General features: G+C 35.6%; 1 protein-coding gene across 5 annotated transcripts in view; it reads right to left on the bottom strand.

The window, feature by feature from the left end:
• The window catches only part of ARFGEF1 (ADP ribosylation factor guanine nucleotide exchange factor 1), a 97,850-nt gene that overhangs the window by 6,881 nt on the left and 67,815 nt on the right, over window positions 1-23,154 (bottom strand). For 4 of the 5 annotated variants that reach the window (XM_067290531.1, XM_067290532.1, XM_067290535.1 and 1 more), the window contains 14 exons: window positions 19,569-19,727; window positions 19,018-19,168; window positions 15,161-15,251; window positions 13,923-13,963; window positions 13,663-13,832; window positions 12,840-12,991; window positions 12,503-12,675; window positions 11,370-11,530; window positions 10,559-10,689; window positions 8,795-8,924; window positions 7,470-7,605; window positions 7,244-7,382; window positions 3,154-3,223; window positions 866-995 (listed from right to left, as the gene is read on the bottom strand). In XM_067290531.1, coding sequence (XP_067146632.1) covers window positions 866-995; window positions 3,154-3,223; window positions 7,244-7,382; window positions 7,470-7,605; window positions 8,795-8,924; window positions 10,559-10,689; window positions 11,370-11,530; window positions 12,503-12,675; window positions 12,840-12,991; window positions 13,663-13,832; window positions 13,923-13,963; window positions 15,161-15,251; window positions 19,018-19,168; window positions 19,569-19,727 — 1,834 coding nt within the window. Of the gene's footprint in view, window positions 1-865; window positions 996-3,153; window positions 3,224-7,243; window positions 7,383-7,469; window positions 7,606-8,794; window positions 8,925-10,558; window positions 10,690-11,369; window positions 11,531-12,502; window positions 12,676-12,839; window positions 12,992-13,662; window positions 13,833-13,922; window positions 13,964-15,160; window positions 15,252-19,017; window positions 19,169-19,568; window positions 19,728-23,154 lie in introns of those variants that run through there. The other variant, XM_067290534.1, reaches the window with a different exon arrangement.

Consider the following 23,154-nt stretch of genomic DNA (forward strand, 5'->3'; position numbering starts at 1 on the left):
AACCAACAAACAAAAAAATCCCAAACAGAAAATTTCTTGTTAAATTAAAGAAATGTTATACTTTTCTTTTTAAACTCTTCTTAAATTTACCCCCAAAATAGCTCAGCTTCAGGCACATTCACAAACCAAATCTGAAATCCACCCATCTAAATTAGTCTTCTAAAAACAGGACAGATCACTATGTTAACAATTGGCAGATTAAAAAAAATATATATTTTTTCTAACTTTAAATTCGCCTGCCATATACTGGACAAATATTTAGTGTTACATAAAAATCAGCTACATTAGCAACACTGCATTATAGCATCAATGCAACAGCAAGAACCAGAGGCTAAGAGACTGTCCGCAGGCAGGAGGTGGCTTAAGATAACACTGATTTCATCCATGCTTGTTTGTATTTGCAGCAAGTAGTAAAACCACCTAGCATTTTAGGTATCAACACATAAGTCTGCTAAAGTATCTTAAAGGTTTCATATACCCTCCTCCTCACATCAAGTCTAAATACAATTGTTTAGAACTAGCTTCTGTTGCATTCTGTACAAAAAGGACTTTGTTCTTAGGAAAAATAATTATTTGTTTATATAGCATTATAAGGAGAGTACTGTTTTGTATATTTTACTTTGGGTAAAAAACCTGTAAATTAGCAGCTGAACTCCAGATTTTTAAAGCACAGGTCAAAAATGTGGACCCACAAGAGTCCAAAGGAATTCTTTTCATACTACATGGAGGCAAAAACTTAACCAGGGGAATTTTCTCCACATGATGTTCCTGAAGTTATGGCTGGGGATACGGCTAAAGACATCAAACATCTGCTAAGTAATACTCTTAACAGATATAAAATATCAAACCATTAAGAAACACTCACTTGCTGCTGGTCTGGTTTTACTCATTTCTTCACCTACTGTGGACCCTGCAGTGGGCTGATATGGACGTCCATCTGAAGGTCTAGGCTGAATAGAGTCATGGATATCTACTGACTTCTGTGAGAGAGTATCCTGAAAAGAAAGCCAAAAAAATTAACTTACAGAAAACTTCAGTAAGTTAATCTTAAATAATGTTGTGCTCTTCACAGCTTAGGACATTTGTCATTTCAACATTACAATCACTTTTTCATTCACTTTAGTGATACTTACATTAGCATTCAAGAACAACTTACTGAAGAAAAAATTGAAAACTTAACAAGCAATAAATACTCAATTACATAACAAAGTCAAAGAGTAGTGGTTTGGGGGTTTTTTGTATGACATCCAAGCATTTAACATGGACTGTGTCAAACAAAGGGTTATTCTAACTTTTAACAGATTAAGCGTATGAAGCTTGTTGCAACGTTCTGATACTGAGAACCGTGATATCTAAGTTTCTAATAGCTTCTTAAGTGACTGTGAGAATTTGTACTCCATTTGTAATGGCTGAAGATGAACACATGGCTGTTGAATGACAACTCCAAACAACATGAGCTATTATCAAACTTTAATCTTTACTTGCCTTTACTCCCTCAAGGATTCTGAATTGCAAGCTCCTATTAATGCGCTTATAAGCACTACAGGAATTTACCACAGTAAAATGACTGGTGGGGAAGGGAGTGTGTGTGGAAGACAAGTGCTGCAGGAAAATTAAAATCAACTGTGATATCCACTGCTTTCATTTTGAAAAGCATTCATTGAAAGAGGCAGAAGTATTTCATGCAATTAATAAAGTGTTTTATCATTAACTACAAAGCAGTTATATATAGTAATTATTGTTCCTTTCAATAACACAGCCTTTCTGTTGACATTCGTTCCATAAATACAACTGGAGTCTACATACCAATATGCAGCCCTATGTTGCTACTAAGATTTAAGTCGAAGCATACAGTTTCCATAAAGCACCTACCAACCTGTCATACCAGTGACCAGGCTTTTCAAACTTCTCTTTGCTAAGTATAAATATACTTTTAATAGATATTATGTCTATAGATATTATAAAGCTTCATTATTTGAACTATCTGAAGAAAAATTAGATGTAAATATCTAACATCTGAAAAAACTGTCTTACCAAAGGAAAGCATCCAAAATATATCTCCTTTAACACTATTTATTATACAAGTTCTGTTATCTTTGAAGTAAAATTGTAAAATGTCTTTTTATAGTGAAAGCAAAACAGATTTTTTTTTGAAAATTTGCATGTTAAACTATTTCAAAGACAAAAAAATCTTTCAATTCATTCACATGATTAAAACATTTAATATATTTGCCATGTTTGCATGCTATTATATTCGACATAAATGGATCAGAGCTGTGGCCAACATATAGCTTGTATGCTCAATACGTTAAACCACTAAAAATATATAATTGAGTCAAGATATAGCAAGCACATTCAGTCACCCTGATGTAAAACACCTGTATAATGAGCACTGGCCATCACAAATGTTCACATTCTGTCATAACTAAATTACGTTAACACTCCATAAAGATAAATGGAGGCAGTCAGTCTCTCTTAGTAGAAACGTTTTTGACCCTTATCATTGCACAATTTCTTACCAAATGCTTCATTAACCTATAAAGAACTTTACATAACAATCTTGGGAGAATATCCAAAAGCTAAACTAATTCTTACCAGCAGTCAAGCAGCTCTCACTTGCAGACAAATCCAAGGTTTACATCAGTTTATTCTATCAATGCTAAGAAATCTGATGGGTACACATATTTTCTGTTTTAAATTAATGTGTAAATGGTGGTTACCAGTGAAAATTCTAAAGAAAAAAGTCAATCGAATTCTGACAATCTCTCTACCTCCAACATTTTATCATCATGACATCAAAGAATATTAAAAAAAAACAAAACCAAAACCAAAAACAAAACACCACTCTAAATACAGTATTACCTTTGACAGAGACCCACCAGACACAGGACATTACCTAGAACATACACAGATGATGACTTACAGCCAACTTCTGCAAGCCTACTTCGAATGCTGCAAACATCACTTTGCTTTCTCAACTCCTTGGCAATTTTAATCATTAAATAGTACTTTATCTGGAAAAAACATTTCCATCTAAGTCAAAACTAAAATGTGGGTTTAAACTAAGCATATTTTCCATTTATTCCACATTACAACATATTTGTGCCAAACTCTTGCATGCTTTTAAACTATTTTTTTATTTCAACAGCTTACCAGTTTTTCTCTTCCATCAGAGGGAGATACAGGGCCAGCCTCCCCACTGTTTGGTCGCCAAGTCAAAAGCCTTGAAAACACAAAACCAGTACAAAATTAAGCAATTTGGAAATACAAATCAAAACAGATTATTGCATGACAAGCAGGCACTTTAATATGGTGTTTTTTGAAGTTAAATTAATGGAAGCCAAACATAAAAAGAAGTGATTTTAGATCCTTCATAAATTAATAAGCTAATTTCAGTTTTAAGGAGTAAAATATATATACATTTGTCCTTTTGCACATATTAAAAAATTAAATTTATTTTTTGAACTTCAGTATTTCTGCCAGTTGCCCTTGATGGACAGCTGGCTCTGTGGAGGTGGATTCATTTTCCTCTGAAACCTCAGAAATTGGGCTTTGGGCAGAATACTAGTACTTTAGTGCAATTAGCAGGTCTTTTTCTCTCACACTGCCTTAAACTTCATTTGGAATAAGGAATGAATCTCCCTAGGCTAAATAAGCGTGAACAGCTGGGGACATTTTGCCATCCTCTGTATTTGCAGTATGTTCCTGCTCTGTGGTTCCTCTGGGCATTTCCACTTAAAATTCATTGCTAGTATCAGGTGTCAAGCCAGTGGCAGCATTTCTGCTCTGTTCCCTGTTCTTTTCTAGCACGTTGCTGTCTTGAGGATCTTTGCCTTCAGCACAAAAAATTCCTACATTAATTGTAACTATTAAGGCTGTCTATACCTGCCAAGAATTGAGGGGAACTGGATTAAATAACCTAAGTGGTCTCATCATCTCTGGTTCTGTCACATCCATTACTACAAAGTGAGATTGAAGTTATTCATCATTATTAAGATCTCAAACTCTTTAGCAGGCATTTATGAAATAAAGCCTCAGTCTGTGTGAGGTAATGCTTGAAGGACATTTGTGCCTGGGTGTCCTAAGTGAGATCTTTCCCATTATGTTAAGGATCCTAAACTCACAGATCATTCATCTCTCAAGTCCATAAAACTAAAATAAGACAAATTGGAGAAAATGAAAAGAAAATCTAGAGGCATGTAACAAGATAACAAATAAAATAAAATGCCGGCATTAGAGCAAAGAATCAAACTGATTCTTGAAAGTTGTCAGGACACAAGGCTACCTTGAAGAAGCAGCTGCAGATTATTCTGGCTCAGAGGTTGTTAAAGCCACTTTAATGTATTTCATGCTATAAAATCATCTGCCACAGGAGGCACTGGGGATAATGAAGAAGCCAGCAAAGGCCATATTATTGTAATTTATGCAAGTCACCAAATCAAATCCTTGAAGCTCCCCAGGACAAGAGGGCATTCAACGCTGGCTTCCTCAGCACTAGCAAGCCAAGATTTTTTCTCACCAAGCTTCAAAAAGCTTCCAAAAAAGGTTATAAGATGAACAGAAATTAAACAAACAGAAGAATCACAGAAACTATTAAAATGAAAGTATCTAGATGATCTCCAGAGGTCCCTTCCAACCTCAGCCCTTCTGTGATTCTGTGATCTTCACCTTAGTGATTGTGTGGAAGCCTGACAGGAGTAGAGTTTGGGTTTTTTTAAACACATGATCCTTGTTGACGCTGCTAACTGAGTAACTATTCTAGTACAGAATTTTTCAGAGAAGGAAATAGTATTATTACATGGCTGTCTCTCTTTGCAAAAAGACGACTTGCCAAGAACAAGCAAAAGCTAGCACTGCAACTAAAGAACGACTGCAGGCAACATGAAGACCCTTATATTATAGGAGTATGTTACACAATACCTGGAACACGTTTTTTTTTATAAATGCTGACAAAAGAATAGATGTATTTGTACCTGATCAGATTAATAAAAGACTGGTTGCATACTCCGCGCGAGACAACTTAACACTGCAATCTCTCACCAAAGATTCATTGTATTTGACTATTTCAAGACAATTAGCAATAAAGCAGCTGCCTACAAAACCTTCATATATACCTCTGTACAGTTCATCTCTGCATTCACTCCAGTGGAACCACTGTGTCACTTCCAGATGTGGAAAAAGAAAGAAAAGGAGCATTTGCCTTCTACCCCAAGTGCTGGGGCAGCCTCCACATCAAACAGGGTATTACAACTGTGTTGTTAAAGTTAAGACTGAGACTGTGGGAAAAGCTCCACTGCAAAAGGAAGGATAATTCATGGACCGAGATACACAAATTTGCAGCGCAAGCCAAACCTGGAGTTATAGCAACAAGAACCAGATCCCATAAAAGGAAAGATAAAGGAACTATACATAGGGAGAAAGAAATATCCTCCTCTGTCTCAGAAACAGAAGGAAAAAATAAATACAAAGTCTCCATTAAAAATCTAAGTGGAAACCTGCATATTTGTGTTAACATAATTTCGTCTTACCCATCTAAAAAAAGCTCCAGCTTCAATAAAATACAGTCAAAGTCAAGAGACTGGTTTGAGCAGTTCTGTGCTGCCTAACAAATTTTCAGAAAAGAGGAAGCACACTTTCACTATGGGAAAGGAGACTGATTACATATGCTCAAGGAAATACTCATGGATATGAAACCTAAGAAAGATGTACTTTACCCTGGAAAAGTTAGGAATCTCTCAGAAATATAAGAATGGGAATAATATAATGGTGCAGGTTTTTTAAAAAGGCTTAGAAAGTTTTTTTTTTTTTTAAGAGAGAGGGAAAAGAAGAAGAGAAACTTATGGACGGAGCTAGATACGATCTCAAGAAGATTATCCTGCTTGAAAAGCAAAAGTGCCATAAACATAGGGAAAAATACACATTTTCAAAGCGGACAGAGCTAAAGACAATAACAGTGTTTTGAATTTGTCTACAGATTAAGATCTCCAAAACGCTGCTATAAAACGGTTTCTAATATTCAACTGTAAGAATACCCAGAAGCAAGACATTTTGAGTATGTGTGGAAACCAAAGCAAATGTTCTGCGAGCATTCACTTTAAAATCCGTCTAGACAAGGGACATAGTAAGTTAGGGCTAATTCAATTGAACTTTTACCTCCAGAGATTTGGTTTCAGATTTTACTTTTGACAATTACCAAAATGAACAAAAAATAGCTAGCTCCCAGGCTTTTCAGCTTTATTTTAGTGTTAATTTGGGGATTTAATTAATTCACATTCATCTATTCATGTATGTGGGGCTGTGACAAATGGATTAATTCATTTTAAAGACAGAGACACGAACGAGGCTCACTAACAATGAGATCTGACACAACATTAAACAGAAGGAAAGACTGACATGGAGAAGGTTCCTTTGGCTTCAGTTTTCTTCAGGTCTGAACTAGGTGATATCAGGAAGTAAAGGTGATTCACTTGTTAGTAGACACAGGATGACCATTAATGTCACAGTTCAACACTGAGACTGTCAGATTTCAAAACAGGCAGTGTTTTAACTTAGTGTAGGTGGGGTAGGGGAAAAGTTCTGCTCCTTGGTAATGTTATTTCTTGTTATCCTGCTCCATGACATGCATGCATAACACATTACTTAAAATAGTAGGGCTTTTTTCAAAGAAACTTATGGGTAGAGTTATGTTAAACACAAAGAGAAAGACAATTACAAAATACGGAAGAGCATCTTCAAAAAAAAATTTAGGATTTAAAGAAACATAGGATGGAAATTAATCATCAGCCACAGAGCCTTAAATTAATAATATTATTACAATATTTTAGCTCACATTTTGTGGAAAAATTAGATTGCTTCATGTGTATTTACAAACTACAAAGTCTATCAATGGCATTCTTCTGTTGAACAAGAAAATGACCAAAGATCAGATAGTACTTCTCAAAAAAGCCACCATTTTTGAAGTTGTATCAGGTTACAGTATTTCTTTGTTCATCTCCCATGTGGCATTTCTAGTTTTTAATAGTTTATTGTTTACCACATGGAAGTAGTATATCTAGTACCTAATTAATCATTAGGTTCCAAGAAAGACCACTTCTATTTTGTCTATTAATTAAAAAGCCCAACAAAGCATAACATGATTGCTTTTGTTCACCCCCACCTATTAGCGAGATCTAACATTTTGAAATTAATAACCACCATTTATCTAAACTATTTTACAAAGTATGAATATCAACAGTCCTCTTACGCATGAGGGATTGTAGTTTTGAAAATATCCAGCATGCAATTGCAAGTCTTATCCCAGATTTCTAGGGTAAACTTTTCACCATTTAGGATGACAACATTCTCCAAACAGTTTGTACCAGACCGTGCTAGTTGTTCATTGTCTGGAAAAGACAAATAGTGCATTTGTTTATTCGCATTCAACATGGTAAAATGTTAGCATTGTTTAACATAAGTTGTTACAGTCTTACCTTGCTGCACACACCAGTACAGCTGTGCAAATATATCATCCAAAAGAACATCACTAAGTACTTCTAAATACTGCGTGAATACATCACATATTGCATAAAGTGCATGATTACAAGTAGTTGTCATCCATTCAGCTTTCTAGGAGGGGGGGAGGAAAAAAAGTAACAACATTGTGTAAGGTAAGACTTGAGCACTTTAATGTATTTCAACTTTTAGGACATTCTTCTCTGCATTTATACCGATATATATTTACGTAATTTGAATTGCTTTATTAACAGTCACTACCATCACCTAGATACTGACATGCAGCTCTGTTCTACAAACACCATCTGTGGACTGAAGAACAATCTAAAAAACACCAAACTTTGGAGATGCCCGCTTTTGCTGTGCTAACTGGGAGGTTAAAAAAAAGAAAGCAGGCAAAGAGTTATTCTTTGAGACCAGATTATGCGACTGACGAGTACCTATCACCATATGATACACTAAATTTGTTATTAAACTTAGTGCACACCCTAACTTAATAGTTTAACACCAACCTGTTTTGTGTCTTCTAAATATTTTCCAGAGAATTAAAATTTAAAAAATGAGACTTGCCCTTTTATAAAGTCAGACAGAGCTGCCCAAACAGCTGACAACTTTGATCAAACTTCTAATCCTTCAATACTTTAATTTATACTTCAATGCTTTTAAGAAAAACTGACATTGTAGTCCCTGTAGCCTCAGAAACGTGGGCAGAGACTGTCTTGGTGAGGATGGGACATGAGGTTCTGCAGCTTTTCTAAAACCCATTTCTGTTTTGCTTCCTTGTCAGGACAGTATCTGTTTGGCTGGTCAAAAGGGTGCAAGGAAAGCACGTGGCTTTTTATGTTCAAGTCATGAAAAAGTTCTGAACTAGCAGTTTCTCAGCTCTTCCAAGCGTGACTTCACTTCTGATTATGAGTGTCATTCCATCAACCTTGTTGCCACAAAATGACTGTACAACAGATTCAAGACATGTCAATGCTGCAGTTCTGCTCACAAACCCTAATGTAAAAGATGCTGCACCTTGCGCTAGTCCATTGTTCATAGTGTAAACTACCTGTCGTTTTACACATATCGCTTGAAAAGAAAATGAGAAGAGTGACACTACTTTCAAGAGAATGCTTGAGAAGAGACTACTTTCAAGAGAATAAAGCAGAATAAGGCAGTTAAGGCCAGTGGCTAACCCTGCAAGTTGTGAAAATTTCTTTACATTACTTGGTAAGATAGAGTACTCATCAGCTTTTTTATTGTAACTATAAATCTCATGCAAATTCTTTCCCTCATATATATATATTTTTTTCTTCACCTCAGTCTGCTGTTCTGGCAGTTTCATGTTGTCAAATATCCTGAAGACAATTCGAAATAAATCTTGCCACCAGTGTTTTTCATAAGTATGGCCATATGTCTTCATTATCTCAAACATTACTGTTAGGCCCCTGAAGTGAAAAGAGAACAACATATGTGAAGAACTATAAAAACATATACAGTAGACCAAGTATGCCCAGCTAGAACTGGACTGTTAAAATTACTGTTAATAACATTATACATTGATCTGGTCAATAGGTATATCAATCACACTAATACACTAAAACTAAGTAGAATAATCAGTTTGTTTAAAAAGCACTTTCAAAAGTCACAGGCAGTACATAGAAAACAATTTTGACAACTGTGGTCATTTCAAATTAAAACACAAGTACAGCTCCTTTGAAAAGGACCACAAAACTAAATGAACAAGTATTTTTAGGTAAGTAAACAGAGCTCTAAAAATGAGTATTAATCTTCACTGACTATAGAGGGGGAGGGTCCTAGATGCATAGGTTACATATACAGGTGTAAATTTAAGATTGTCTGTATCCAGTCTCTCATGTTTATCATTAAAACTACAACAGAACACACTTTACTGGGGGGGGGGGGGGGGGGGAGGAGAGTTCCAGCATTCAAGGAAAACAACCAGGTATTATGCAAAATCCAAGTACAGCTTTGCTTTTTCAACCCATTTCTGCAATCCACAACCAGTTAGTGGATCTTTGTATACAAAGTTTTAAAATCCTCAAAGTAAGTATGAGGAGGAAGATATGGGAAGGAAGGCTGGAAGGATCAGGGTTCAACTAAAACCAGAAAAAGATTCCAACAGAATTTTGCCGTTGGGGTCCACAAAAAAAACCAAACCAAAACAAAAAAACAAAAAAACCAACCAACAAAAAGACCTACTCATCACACCACGCATTTTACATTTATTCAAACAACAAAAACAGAAATGTGATACAAGAGGCTTACTAGGTCAACTATGACAAATCACTAAACTGGAATGTTTAACAGGAGCATATGTCAAATATGAGTCAAATACCATATGTTTAAATATACTAACAAAAGGAATAGAAAGGATTAGAGTTGCTATTGGAAAAACACAGATTTGGATATTAATCCAATTTAATACCTTATTAAAAAAAAAGTTTTAGTGCATATTGTTTATTTACACTTGACCTACCATATCAAAATAATGTTTACTTGCTATGTGTCACCATAGTTAAGTTGACTTTTACATTTTACTGTGTTCTATGTATAAATTGCCATCCATCTCATCTGATACCAAGTGTAGAGCTGAGCTGTTGTAACTAATTTGCAACTTATATAATAAACAGAGAAGAGTTCATATATTTCAATTTACTTAAGTGTTAAGTTTTTATATCTTCATCATTATTCACCTTAAATAGGTGCTAAAAAAGGTTTGAATATTTAATTTTAAGAAAACCAAATACTTCTCTATTTAACATAAGGCAATTACAGCCTTTAGTATTTATTATAATGGAAGGTAACTTAAGAATTTTAAATGTAAAGAACGCAGACTTAATTTTTATATTTCAGCATCTGTTTAAAAGGTACTTTTAAAAAGTCTGCTCTTCCCACAGTGGTATCAGCTAAATTAAATATATAACTCATATAAAACTATATAATAATATAAACTCAATATATAACTTAGGCTGGTTACATTTACTGAGAGAGTTATTTCTCCTTTAAAAAAGTGTAAAGCAAGCCTTTTAAAATTTTAATTACAAATACTGATTGTTACCTGGTTCTTACATCTAATTTGCATCTATTGATGATACAGGACAGCTCAAATAGAATTGGGAACCATCCTCTCACCCACACTCTGTCTTCAGGAGCTACATTCATATCATCACTTGTGTATTCCTTGAAAGCCTTCAGAAGCAAACACAGGGTTATACAAAATAAATGAATGTGCACATCCCACCCTCAATCAGAAATGAGAGCTTCTTCAAAATAAAACATAAGTTGGATTGAAAATAATTACTTCTACTGTACTAGTGTTATAGCACAATACCTCAAGTGAGCTGGCAATCCAAGTAATAATATTGAGAAGATGAACTGTTATTCAAATTAATGCTTAGTACATTACAAAAAATGAACTTTGAAAATAATAAACTAGATGATGCATTCAAGCGTTAGTTTTTGCCTGCAGTTCAGTCTGAGTCTCTTATTCTGTTTGAAAGAAACAGCATTGAACATAACAATCTATCATAACTTTTTAAGGAGATTGAGTATTTTTACTTATGCCATTATGCATTTGCTAACAATGTTTCCGAGCAGAGAACAGACCCTGAGATGCTGAGTTTTAGCAATTCTGATGACAGTTAGCCACCAGATGAACTGGGGGAGGGGGGGGAAAAGAAAACAAAAAAACTGCGCTGATACTTTCAAAGCCCATGACATTTTATACCCCTGCTCCTTCTAAATAAAGTATATTCCTCGTTAATCTCTGAAACTTGAAGTGAAGCCAATAAGGCTGGCACAAGTAATTTTTCTCTTTATAAAAGCATTGTTGATTAAAGCACTTATAATTTAGTGAATACAGACTATACCTGAGGTCTATCAGATACGTATTTCGCACAGTGGCGAATGAGGCGGATCGCTTCCATACTGGTATCTGGAAATGCTGCATTGCAGGCAAATTCAGACAAGCACTTAACTGCATCCTGGAAAGAATCTATGGTTGCTGGGAAGTGTTTTTCAAATACAATTGCTGGGAGAAAAGTGTGGACAGAAAAAAAAAAAGTCACATTTACTAAGACAGCTTTAAAAAAAATCTATAAATTCTAATATGAAATGATTATAAGAGAAGTCATGACAGACTGGTTGATGGATTGGCCCTCTCAAATCCTTGAGTATTAACAAAGATTAAAACAAGACTGTTCAACAAAATTTCACCTACAGGGCATTCTATTTTGATAGTAAGTAAGTGTCTAAAATTAATCAGGGTAGAATATAATTCAAAGGAGGGAAATTTTACAATTAAACAAGAAGAGAGCCTGGATGGCTTATTACAGCATTAAGTCTGTGTGATTATAGAGTTGAAGAGAACTAGCTAAAGCACTGAGTTTCATCTATAAAAGGTCTTCCCTCAGCAACACGGTCCTGTTGCCTTGATTTTAAATAGTTATATCTGAGGAATGAAACATTCTTAATCCCAAAGCTGAAAATGCTTTAGGAAGTAGCAGAGGCTGAGAGAGAATAAGAGATCCTTAACAGCACTTAAAGCTTGAGACCTAGATTATAATGGAGCAAAACCACAGTCCCACCTGTTCTGGCACTTTCTGCTAAACAAGGCCATAGACAAGCACAATTCAGAAGCGAGGAAAAGGATAAGCAAACAATGTAATAGTAAAATGATCACACAAAATTATTTCTGAAAAAAGAATTTCTTAAATGAAAATATATGCAGCAAGTAAACTAATGTAAGACTTGAGTGGCTTTACTTTAGAATACTTTAAATAATCAAAAATTTTAAAAGGCATAAAGGAAGATGGATGACAATGATCTTACTGAATTATCTTCATAAATATTTTCCCAGAGGATTGTTTGAAAAGTGTAAAATATGGGTTTTAAAGAAGTGAGGTTTACTACGCAGGCTATAGATTCAAAAGAAAAACAAAGCTTATCAGCATCCAGAGTCAGATACACTTCCATGATATCCGTGAATATCATCAATACTCACTGACAATGTGTCCTGTAGTCTGGAATGCAAGTTCCACTATACTTTCATCCTGATCCGAGGCAGCCAAATGAAATACCGAAAAAATATTTTTCCAGCCTGAGCGAATGTTAGCAGCTTGAGAATTTACCATCTGTGCAATACACCGTACAACCATGTCTCGAATGGTAGGAGACCTAAATTAAGATGATAACAAACAGTAATTGTTTAAACTAAATTACATAATCAGTTAGAATAGTATATTTCTCCAGCAACTGATTTTACAAAAGCAATTTGAAACATTAATTTCAAAAGTTAGTGCTTATGAGCCCAAGCGATTCAGTTAATTGTATGTTATTACCTGTTTCTCTTCATTATATGTTCAAATGGTCTTAAGAAGTCCTTCTGGAATCGGAAATTAGCAAGTTCTCCCTTCTCCAAGAACTTCATTGATAATTGCCTTAATGAGTCTACTGCAAAAATAGCTACATCTTCATTGGGATTGCAGCCAACCTGATAACGTAAGTAGAAACTTGTAAGTTTGCTTTGGAATTCTACCTTATGGTTTCAGCCCAAGCTGCGTTTACATTTGATAATGGAGATCTGAACAGTACTGGAAAATTTTAAAAGATGAAAGAACAGCCAATTCCATAAACCACATTGTTACACTAATTCACCAAATTTTTAATCTCTAACGAACCCCAACTGTTTTCTATATTACATATTCTAGCATTTAAAGTTTCCTAAAAATAAACAAGCTGTCTAGAGAGACTTCGAAATGCTGTATTAAAAATACATGCCAAACATTTACATTATATATAGTCAATTCAGACTTAAACAGGAAACGATCTCATATCCCAAACTTCTCACAACACCCAAAAGAATGAGAACACATAACAACCTAAAGGCAGCCAGTTTTACACAGGCCATGATAAATAACTTAAATAATGCTTTTACATTTAATATATTGTGCACCTTTGCTTTTTCACAGGCCTTTCAACTTTAAGGTTATTTTTCTGTTTTAAAGTACTTATACAGAAAGATAGAAAAATCAGCATAATTCAGATGTGCGCAAGTTTGTGGGTTTTTTGTTTTTTGTTTTTTTTACAAATGCATCAAACAACTCTCTAAATAAAATTTATTTGCATTAATAATTCAAGCAGTATAATGATTAACAGGGATACCTTATTAAAATGATCTCCAATAACTTCCCAGATTCTAGACCACTGTAGCCTTATTCGACCCATGTTGTAATAAGAAATCTCTACTATCTTCTGCAGACTAAACATTCGAGGGTGGGTAGCAGACAGCAGTTCATCCATAGATACAGCACAAAGCCAGCGGACAAAATCCACTGTTAAATGATCACAGAATTTAATTTAATATTTTTTCAAAGTCATCACAAAGCTGTTTTGTAGTTCACAGAGAAAAAGATAAAACTTACCAATAGCATTTCCATCCAACCTGGTAGATCCTGTAAATATTCTGTAAAGTGCAGTTTAAGAGATTGTTACACTTTCTAAAAAAATGCATCCATTAAAAATTTTTAAATGCATAGTGTGTATCTTTATAAACCCCCAGCTACTTTATTTATTCAGAAACGATTAATAATCATGGCAAAAAGTGAGCATGGTAAAAAAGCAGAAAGATTTCAATCATTTCAAATATTTAAAATTACTCCCATATGTATGTCTGGAGACTGGGCATGAGCACTGTTTGCAGTACTATCCACCCATCAATGACTGATGAATAATATAAGTACCTTGTAAACTGTTCAGCCCTGCTCCAAATACAGAAGTCTAACCACTCCAGAGCCCATGATTTGTATTTGCCATAACAAATAGATACCTGAAACACTTCCCATTGTGAAACAGGGAGAAACACTGCAAACCTAAAGAGCTATCATGTGTTTGACATTAAGTCTCCAGGTAGTTTGATGTGATTTTACTATAAAGCAACTTTTACCGAACTGACATCAATCCTGCTGCCTATGCTCAAACCATGGAAACACTTGTAGGCCTGCAGAACGATACCACTTTGTACTGTGCCTGTCAGCTTTGGCAGCCATTTGGACCAAGGTGCTCTCTGACTTCTTACATGCTGAGGGAGCAAGATCCATTAAAATTCTTGTCTAATCAGTATTGTAAGATATAAACTAAAAATTTTTATATGTATTATGCCTGATCATTTCCAGTTAGCATGAATACGATTCACAGAAAGAAAGATGGGAACAATAATTTTGGAAATTTCAGACTCCATCCACATAGCCTGGAAGAGAGAAAGGAATTGCTAACTACATTTAGAAGTGGGTCCGTCAATAATGCTCCCTGTACAAACGTAAAACAAGATTTGCCATGTTTTATATATAGCAAATCAAGATACACCAGATGGTACCGTCTTCATTTTTGCAACTCTCCTGTAATGATTTTATATCACTAAAAAGGCTTCTTGTCTAATTTTCCTACTCTTCCTTACTGCAAACAATCTCTGCTCCTTAAAGAAAAAAAAAAAACCACCACAAAACAATAACAGAACAACCCCCCACAACAGCACTTTAATATAGTAGCATTTATAGAATAGTGATTCCAAATACTCATATAACTAAATTTCCTATCATTAGGGCACGGTGTTCAAACACTGTTTTAAAAGTCTGAGATGCAAACAGCAAATGTAATACAATACCTGTCTACAGCAACGACAACACTTTGGGAGCTAGTTTCACCAATGGATTCCTGAATACTTGCTATCTGCTTCCAATCCACGTTTCCACCAACTACAGAGAACAAAGTTTGAAAAAGGCATAAGGGATAACAGAGAAAGGGGAGGGGAGAAAGAGGAAGGGAACTCATGTCACTACCTGTATAACTGAATATATATTTAATTCACAATAAGAGCGGTACACTGTTAATATCCCATGCATGAGCAGGGCATCTCAGTGAATAGCTGTATGCTGCACCAAGTCCTCTAAATTCTCTGTCCCCATATATCTATATTATTCCCAGAAGAGAGTTCACATTTGGAGCTACTGTATGACTAGATAAAGGAGAGAAAATTTCAGCAGCATAAGGGGAGCCTCTTTCCATCTTTAAATGGATCTTTGGCAATTCTGCTACTGAAAATAAATAACAAAGGATAGGGAATACTGCACGAAGGAGAATTTTTCACACATTATTAGCAGCAACTGAGTAAAGCCATCCTGGTAAGTTTTCTTTTTAATCATTCATAGAGAAAAGTTTCCACCAGAACTTCATCTTAAAGCTACTTCTGAAGTACAGCAAAATTACCACTTAAAAATAATGAGGGGAAAAAAGTAAATAAAAATGGAAATATTTGTTTTGGAAGCTAGAAACTGTACCCCACAACTGAAAAAGCTCGTATTAGGAAATTCCTAACTCCCCAGTGAGCAACTTTCTGAAAGTCATGGTAACCTCTTCCCTAAAAACAGGACAAAATAGAACATTTTACAATCTAATGATTTTAGGTAATTCTACCTACCCTGTATTTAGTTTTTCTGTTCACCTTTATCTTTGCGATAGGCTGTCTAAGAATAGTCAAAGAAAGCCAGCAGTTTTATTCTTAAAGCCTTGCAGAGACAGAAGAATTGTTACGGTGTCAGATTAGCTCCCCAAAGTCTGCCACCACGTCTTGTTATGCTCCGCACTCCGAGCGGGGCTGGAGACGACTGGCTGATCTAGGTAACCGACCCATCTGAAGTATTTTTCTAGGGTATTTGTGGAGTATCCTTGCCATACATATAAAACCTTACACTAGTGTTGCAGCAACTTGTAACACTGTTGGGTTTGATCAAAACTTCTCTTTTAAGCATACAATCTGCTAGGATCAATTAGCTTGAATCTACGTAATGTGTCAGCTAAGAAACCCATCTCATGAGAAGCTATGTGAGAGCTGAATTGGAAGGGGTATTTTCAAGAAGTCACATAACCCTAACCACCTCTGCCAGTTTGCATGAGGACTTCTTGTCACTGTAGGATTTATGGTGAATGCTGGAAAGCCTAAAGAGACAGCAGATAGTTTGGATATGAATTTATATTCCAACAGTTATGAGATATTTCACCAGCAAACACAGTCACCTACAGAATTCTGCTTTGTGAAAAATTGCTTCATCCGATACCCATTGGCCAAAGAGGATTTCTGGTTACTGAAACACTATGCTCTGCATACTACTTGCTCACAGCAGCGGCTTTTGTCCTCCAAACTGATGAATAGAAATGAGAGTAGAAGAAAGTTAAACTTCCCAGTTACAACTCTGAGCAAAACATTCTGATCAAAGCAACAAAGGAACAGATGCTTATTCCTTTACTTTTAAAACACAAGTGTCTGTGATATCTCTAATTTCCAAGCAGAACAGAAATGCTCCACAGCAAGGAGATGATGCAAGAGTGATGAAGACATTCAAATCATGCCTGTCAAGTGCACACCTTAATCCCTGTTCAGGCAGTAAATAAGCAATATTTTATTTTTATTTTTTTAAAGGAACAAACAGCTATTTCAGCATGAAGCTGTGAATGCTGCAAAAAATTAGACTGCTTATGCATATGCCTAATTTTGTAAGTTTGTCTGAAAGATGAGACTTCTGCATCACCAGACTGCAAATTCACTTACTCTAATCAAGCAACTATTTTCCTGAAAAATGTATGTCTGTATATATGGGTACATACAGTACAGGTTCTTCACAGCAACATAGTTTTATAGGAAGACTGCTAGAAAGCTGTAGTTCCCAAAGATACTTCAGAGTGACTGTAAAAAGAAAATTAAAATGTCTGCATCATGAGAAAACAAAAAAACTAAAAGGAAGAGTTATGTATTTGGGTTGTATGCATCAAGAAATGTATGATTAATGGTCTTTGTAGGGCCTAAAATAGCATGCTGTGTATCCCAGTAAAAAACAAGAGCTCAAGAAACCAAGATAGCTAGAACTAGAAAGATTTCAATTCAATTCAAAAAAAAAAAGTGATGCAGTAACTGATTTACAGAGAAGAGTAAAAACACCCAAAAAGCTGAGAAAGGGGCTCTGTTAAAACATAGTCATTAAGCGTATGAAAACTAAATTCCAGTGAGTTAGGCATTTTCCTATAGTATTACAATGAAATTATTAAAAAAGAGAAAATAGTTAAATTTTCATGTGTTCCCTGTAACAAGCTTTCCAGAATTTCAGTTCAGAGAGAAATATTTTCATGCATTTAGACATAGGCTGTTTTCCTTAGAAATGTAATTGGCAGGGAAAAAAGATCTTTATGAGCTGGATCTACACCAGCGTCTAACAAATATGATTTAGAGACACCTGACTACCAGTTTACATTCTTAAGCTATTAACACTTAAAATTTTTAAAGGCTAGTCACTTCAGCACAGAGGAACTGCCAGCATTTGGAAATAGCACAGCTGAATAGGTCACTGGGGAACGCTAAAATCGTGAATACATATTAAGGAGCAGGAGCATCTCAGTATGAGAGATGTTGGCAGATGCATTAATTGCCAAGGTTTCCCTTCAGCACCCCCTGGTGAGGTGCGGAGAACATATGGAGGCAGGCCAAAGGAGAGCACCACAGGGAGAAAAGGATTGACTGCAAGCTAAGAAAAACTATGAGGAGGACACAAAGCCAGACAGCAAGGCCTGCTTGAGGGCTAAGGTCAGGTAAGCTAGTAAAATAATCATAATTACTCCAAAAATGTTGCATAAAGACAAAGCTCAAGGGAACACAAAGTTTCTGCTCAACTGTGGTTAAAGGTGTTCGAAGCATCATACTAAAACCGACACTTTCTAACAATCAAATGTGGTGATACTCCCTTGACTCTTCCACAGTTTCCTCATATCCTACGCCTGTATGTCTGTAACTGTACCTATAAAAACACAACCTTGAAATTAAGATAGGACCTTGATACTTTTCTGGGGGGATCACAGGAAAGTAAATTGACTGAAGTTTTATTTTTAAAGAGGTGTTCTAATGTCTAGTTTTACCAGAAGTGTTACATGTTTATAGAATTACACGTTTTTTACTAACTAGATAATTCTAAATAGTATACAAGTACATTAACTAGATCATATTCATTTTATCTAGTTCATTAGTGGTTTGACGCACCTATTTCTCACAAACACCCATAACAGCATGTTTAATCTGCACATACTACCTTGCCTGTTAGGTAAAGCACTTGGGACACAAACTTTGCAATATTATTAAACCTGGTCATGTCATACTAGCATCAATGGATTCTAACTTGGTCAGCTATATTTTTAATAAAAATAAATATATGCATTTACTTCTTGGAAGTAAATAATTTATCCTTTTCTTACGTTCCTCACTCTCCCATCCTAGCAATAATGCTTAACATAATAAAAAGTATTCCAGAGATGTCTAACCAAACCATAACACACAAATGCAGACACAATTTTGAAAGGACTACTTTATGGTTACATTTCTGAACCTGATAGCCACTGACAATGCTAGGCGCAAAATTTTAATCAACTGTGCCTGCACAAAGCCAGTTGTTAAGTGAAGTAATTAATACCAAGATTACTTACCAAGTCCCAGCCCCGCAAATTCATCAGGTGCCTGATCTTTTGTTCCAGTAAAAGACCCTTCCCTGCCACGCACTGTTCCTGAGATGTAACGAGGTTTTACTCCAGTTCCTATTAACTGTGCCAACTCAAGTTGACTGATGCATTTCAGAATCTAATCCAGAGAGTAAAGCAGTTACTTGGCAACAAAAAGTAGTTTGGAACAGCAAAAAAAAATTCTTAAACATTCTTCTAATGGCACATCTTCAGAAATCAGAATTTTTTTCTTTTAAACACTCAAGGTCAGAGAAGTGCTCTCAGGCTTCTGACTAAAACTGAAAGTGATTTAAACACAACAGTGTTTGTTTGTCACTACTTTATTTATTTATTTTAAACTTGGATATGTTTTCCTAATTTAACTGGGTGCATAATGTGCAATTTACCTAATGGATGTACAGAAGTATACTTGGCACGCTACCTAGGAAACACTGTGTGCATGCACAAACAGGCACACTAGTGTGCTCAAAATCAGTACACGCATTTTCTTAAAGTTTAAGAACAAATGACTCTTGTACCTCATGCCAGGAGTTTCCTAAATAGTTTCCATCCGTATGAGCCACTGTGATGAGTGTTTTAATGGTGTCAATATTCTTCTGTTTCATTTCAGTAATACCAGAGCTCACTGTAAGTAACGTAAATCTTGCTAATGCTTGGACATAGGCATCTCTTTCAAGCTACGAAAGGGAGAAAAAGTAAGGTTTGTCTTGTGTATAAGTATTTTCTTAGTTTCTTCCTTGTATTAGAATCAATCTGATCTTTTTCTTCTTTCAACAGAAGATTTCAACCTAATATCAACATCCACTCAGGAATCAGCCAATCACATTTTGCAGATCAGTATTACAAAGTTACCTAAACAGGAGTAATTCAGCTCACAAAAAAGCTTTACATGACAGTAGTTTGCAATAGCAGACGACTGAACTTGATGATCCAGGAAGTCCTTTCCACTGGCATGCTCCTATCTCAATGGCATATGTTTCAATGACAAACATAAATCAGAAAGACAGTTCTGAGTACCTAACAGTTTGATGAAGTACATGTATCACCAAACTGATAAAATTAAGTCAATGCATGAGTGCTTTGCTTATGTCATCTCTACACCCTCGCTATTCAATAAGCCAAATTCCTTCCTTAAAAAACTATTTAAAAGATCTTGCTAGCAACCAAGAAAATATCGCAGACATTAAAATACTGAATGCTATAGCTCTATTACACAGAAAATCTTTTGTTTAGTGCACAAAGAAAATCACTGCATTAAATTTTAGTGATGATACTATTTATCTTCTCTTCATACAACTAAATTTCCAAAGCTTTCTACATAATGAAGATCTCCCTTTTTTCCTATAGTAAAACAGGGGATTAAAAAAAAAAAAAAAAAAGTCAGGGTCCCTCCATTCAAGAACATAAAGTGTCAAGTCTGACAACCTAGAAGACATAGGTTGCTGGGTTTTGTTTAGTTGGATTTTTGGGGGGAACAGGATGTTGTTTCTGAAGGAAATGAATACTAAGCAGGAAAGCTAAAAGTCCCAAATATTTCTCCTCAGCTAAACTTTCTGTATTCTTCTACTACACCTGGACCTACTCTCAAAACAATGCCTTAGCAGATTCTACCTTCAAGTAGTTTTACCTTCTTCAAGTTGTCTGTGTTTTTTTGGCAACAGATTCTAAATTATATGTCTAAAAAGTTTATTTTACCAAACCCATAAAACTACTCAGCATGCATCTGAATTAACCTACACAGTTTGGAGCACCTCAGAAGCTTGTGAGATAACACTGTTGTGGGTGAGTAAACAGCAACTGACTTATAATCCAGGCAGATGAAATATATTAACAGGGCACAAAAAAGGGGTGTTCCGCATGTAGGTACCTGATATATATACATAGGGTATCTACATATCAAAGGAAAGTCCTCAGGTATCATACAAACCTATTACAAAGGTAAAAGGGAGATTACAGTTGAGCTCACAAGTGTTTTTTTTCTTGTCATGTATGACCCGAAGTTGATAAAGTCAAATCGTTGTAAATCAGAGAAATGGATGGCAACTATGAATTATTTTTAGCCATTTGGATGTTTAAGACTGTTTGGAAATTAAAAACATTGAGCACATAATAAAACCAGATACATATTTAATAAAAACAACCTCAAGAAAGAACGTCTGTTTCATAGAGAACACACAGATACCACACCAGAAAGCAACAACACAAGACAGACTCTTGCAGGACTAGATAGCACAGCTGCCATACTCAACCCCGGCTACCACTACAAGGCATGCTGGCAAGGGCACAGCAACTGAAGTATCAGCACAGAAAAAACGAAGTTTCATGTTGAGTGTACTAGACAAATAAGCTCTGGCGTCTGCAAGTCATACATCTTCCGTAAGAGAAAATGTCTTCTCTCCTATCAACAAGGGGTGTTACATTCCCCCACTGTCTCATACAGAGGAAGAAAAAGTAATTCATCATTTTTCTAAGTCTTCAAAGTAGAAGAGGAGAACAACAATTAAGCAACGTGTCCATCAACCGGAAAGTGAAAACAGATGAGATATGCAAATTAAGTGTATCCTTTTGATGCCTATCTTGTTCCAGATGCTTAAAGACAAAAACCAGATTGTGCTACAGTCTCAGAGTAAAAGCATAAATAAGGAAAACCAGAATTTTTAACTGAGGTTTTTTTTTTGGTAGTCAGAGGTGAGCATGCATAGTTAAAATTATATTGTGTGCTTAGGGAACTTTCATAAAACTGAAAGCCAGCACTTCACTTCGTTATCTCTCAACGTGCATAAACTAGCGTTAACTGTTCTTAGACACTGATCTTAACCTTGTATATGTTTACTCAATCAAACAGGAAAGTTGCCAGCACCAGTTTGGCACAAGAGAAAACTGCTTCCAGAGAAGATCCTTAAGCTAGCTCAAACACGTGTTCTTGGAGCATGGTGATCTTACAGCAAGTATCTCCTTCCCCTGCCCACCCCGGGCAGGCCGCTGCGGGACTGGGAGCTAACTCTGGCAGCTGCAGAAACTGATATTCCTACCGCTTTCACTTTTGCGATTCAGAAACAGAAATGACAGGAATGTCCATTTCTCTGAGCCAGGCAAGGCCTTGTTCATCAGACTTTTAAGGCAGTCTGCTTCAGGCCAGAAAAGAAGAAAAAACTGAAGGGGAAAGACAGAGGAAGGAGACCTTACATTATCTCAAAACTGCTTTTTTAAATCAGCTGTTATCAGAGCTCTGAATATGCCTTACCACATTAGTGATAAAAAATTATCTAATTTGCTAAATCAAAGTGCAAGGGGGGAGGGAACAGAAAGCATTCACTATAGTATCATAGTTCAAGCTATTTTGTTTGAAGTTATTCTAATAAAGGATTTTTTAAAATGTTTTCAGTATGCACATGACATAATGCAATGGCAAACACAAATTCTTCCCTCCATGTCTTCACTTGTGCTTACAAAGGGTTTATGGCAGACCAGTACTCCATTTATTAACTAATGGTTTACAATAAAAGAATATTCACTAGCTATGAGATTAAAGTGGAAGGGGAACGGGGGGACTCAAGACAAACAAACCAAAACCAGCACAGCGATGCCCAGGTTTAATGGGCATTATCTCCCAGAGCCAGTCTGGAATACTGGTCATTGTGCTTAATGCAAGATGCATTAATGCGCTGTATCAGGAATGACATTTCCAGTGACATAAAGGTTAAAATGGTATCCAATTATACAAGTATTAGAATAGTATCATTTCTCTGAAGTTGAAGACAATATTTCAAACAGTTCATAGAGATATTATTTAATTCTGAAATAGGATAGAAAGACTCATTTTAAGAAACATCATTTAAAATAACAAAGCTAAAAAGGAAAGTACTTTGACAAAAAATAGTCACTTGTGGGGAAATGAAAATCCAATATATTAGCATGACAGAACTTACTACAAAAATTAAAACGTCACTATTTAAAACTGAAAAATTTCAGTCAAAAAAATGAGACAAAGCAGTAATCCTGGAACTAGGCAGCCTCTTAGTATTGCAATGCATAGCTTCAGCAACGAGAGAACCGACTCCGAGAACCATACTAACACTATGCTTGTACATAAATCACAGTATT

The sequence above is a fragment of the Apteryx mantelli genome, chromosome 2 (genome assembly GCF_036417845.1).
Source record: "Apteryx mantelli isolate bAptMan1 chromosome 2, bAptMan1.hap1, whole genome shotgun sequence".
In the NCBI taxonomy this organism is placed as follows: domain Eukaryota; kingdom Metazoa; phylum Chordata; class Aves; order Apterygiformes; family Apterygidae; genus Apteryx; species Apteryx mantelli.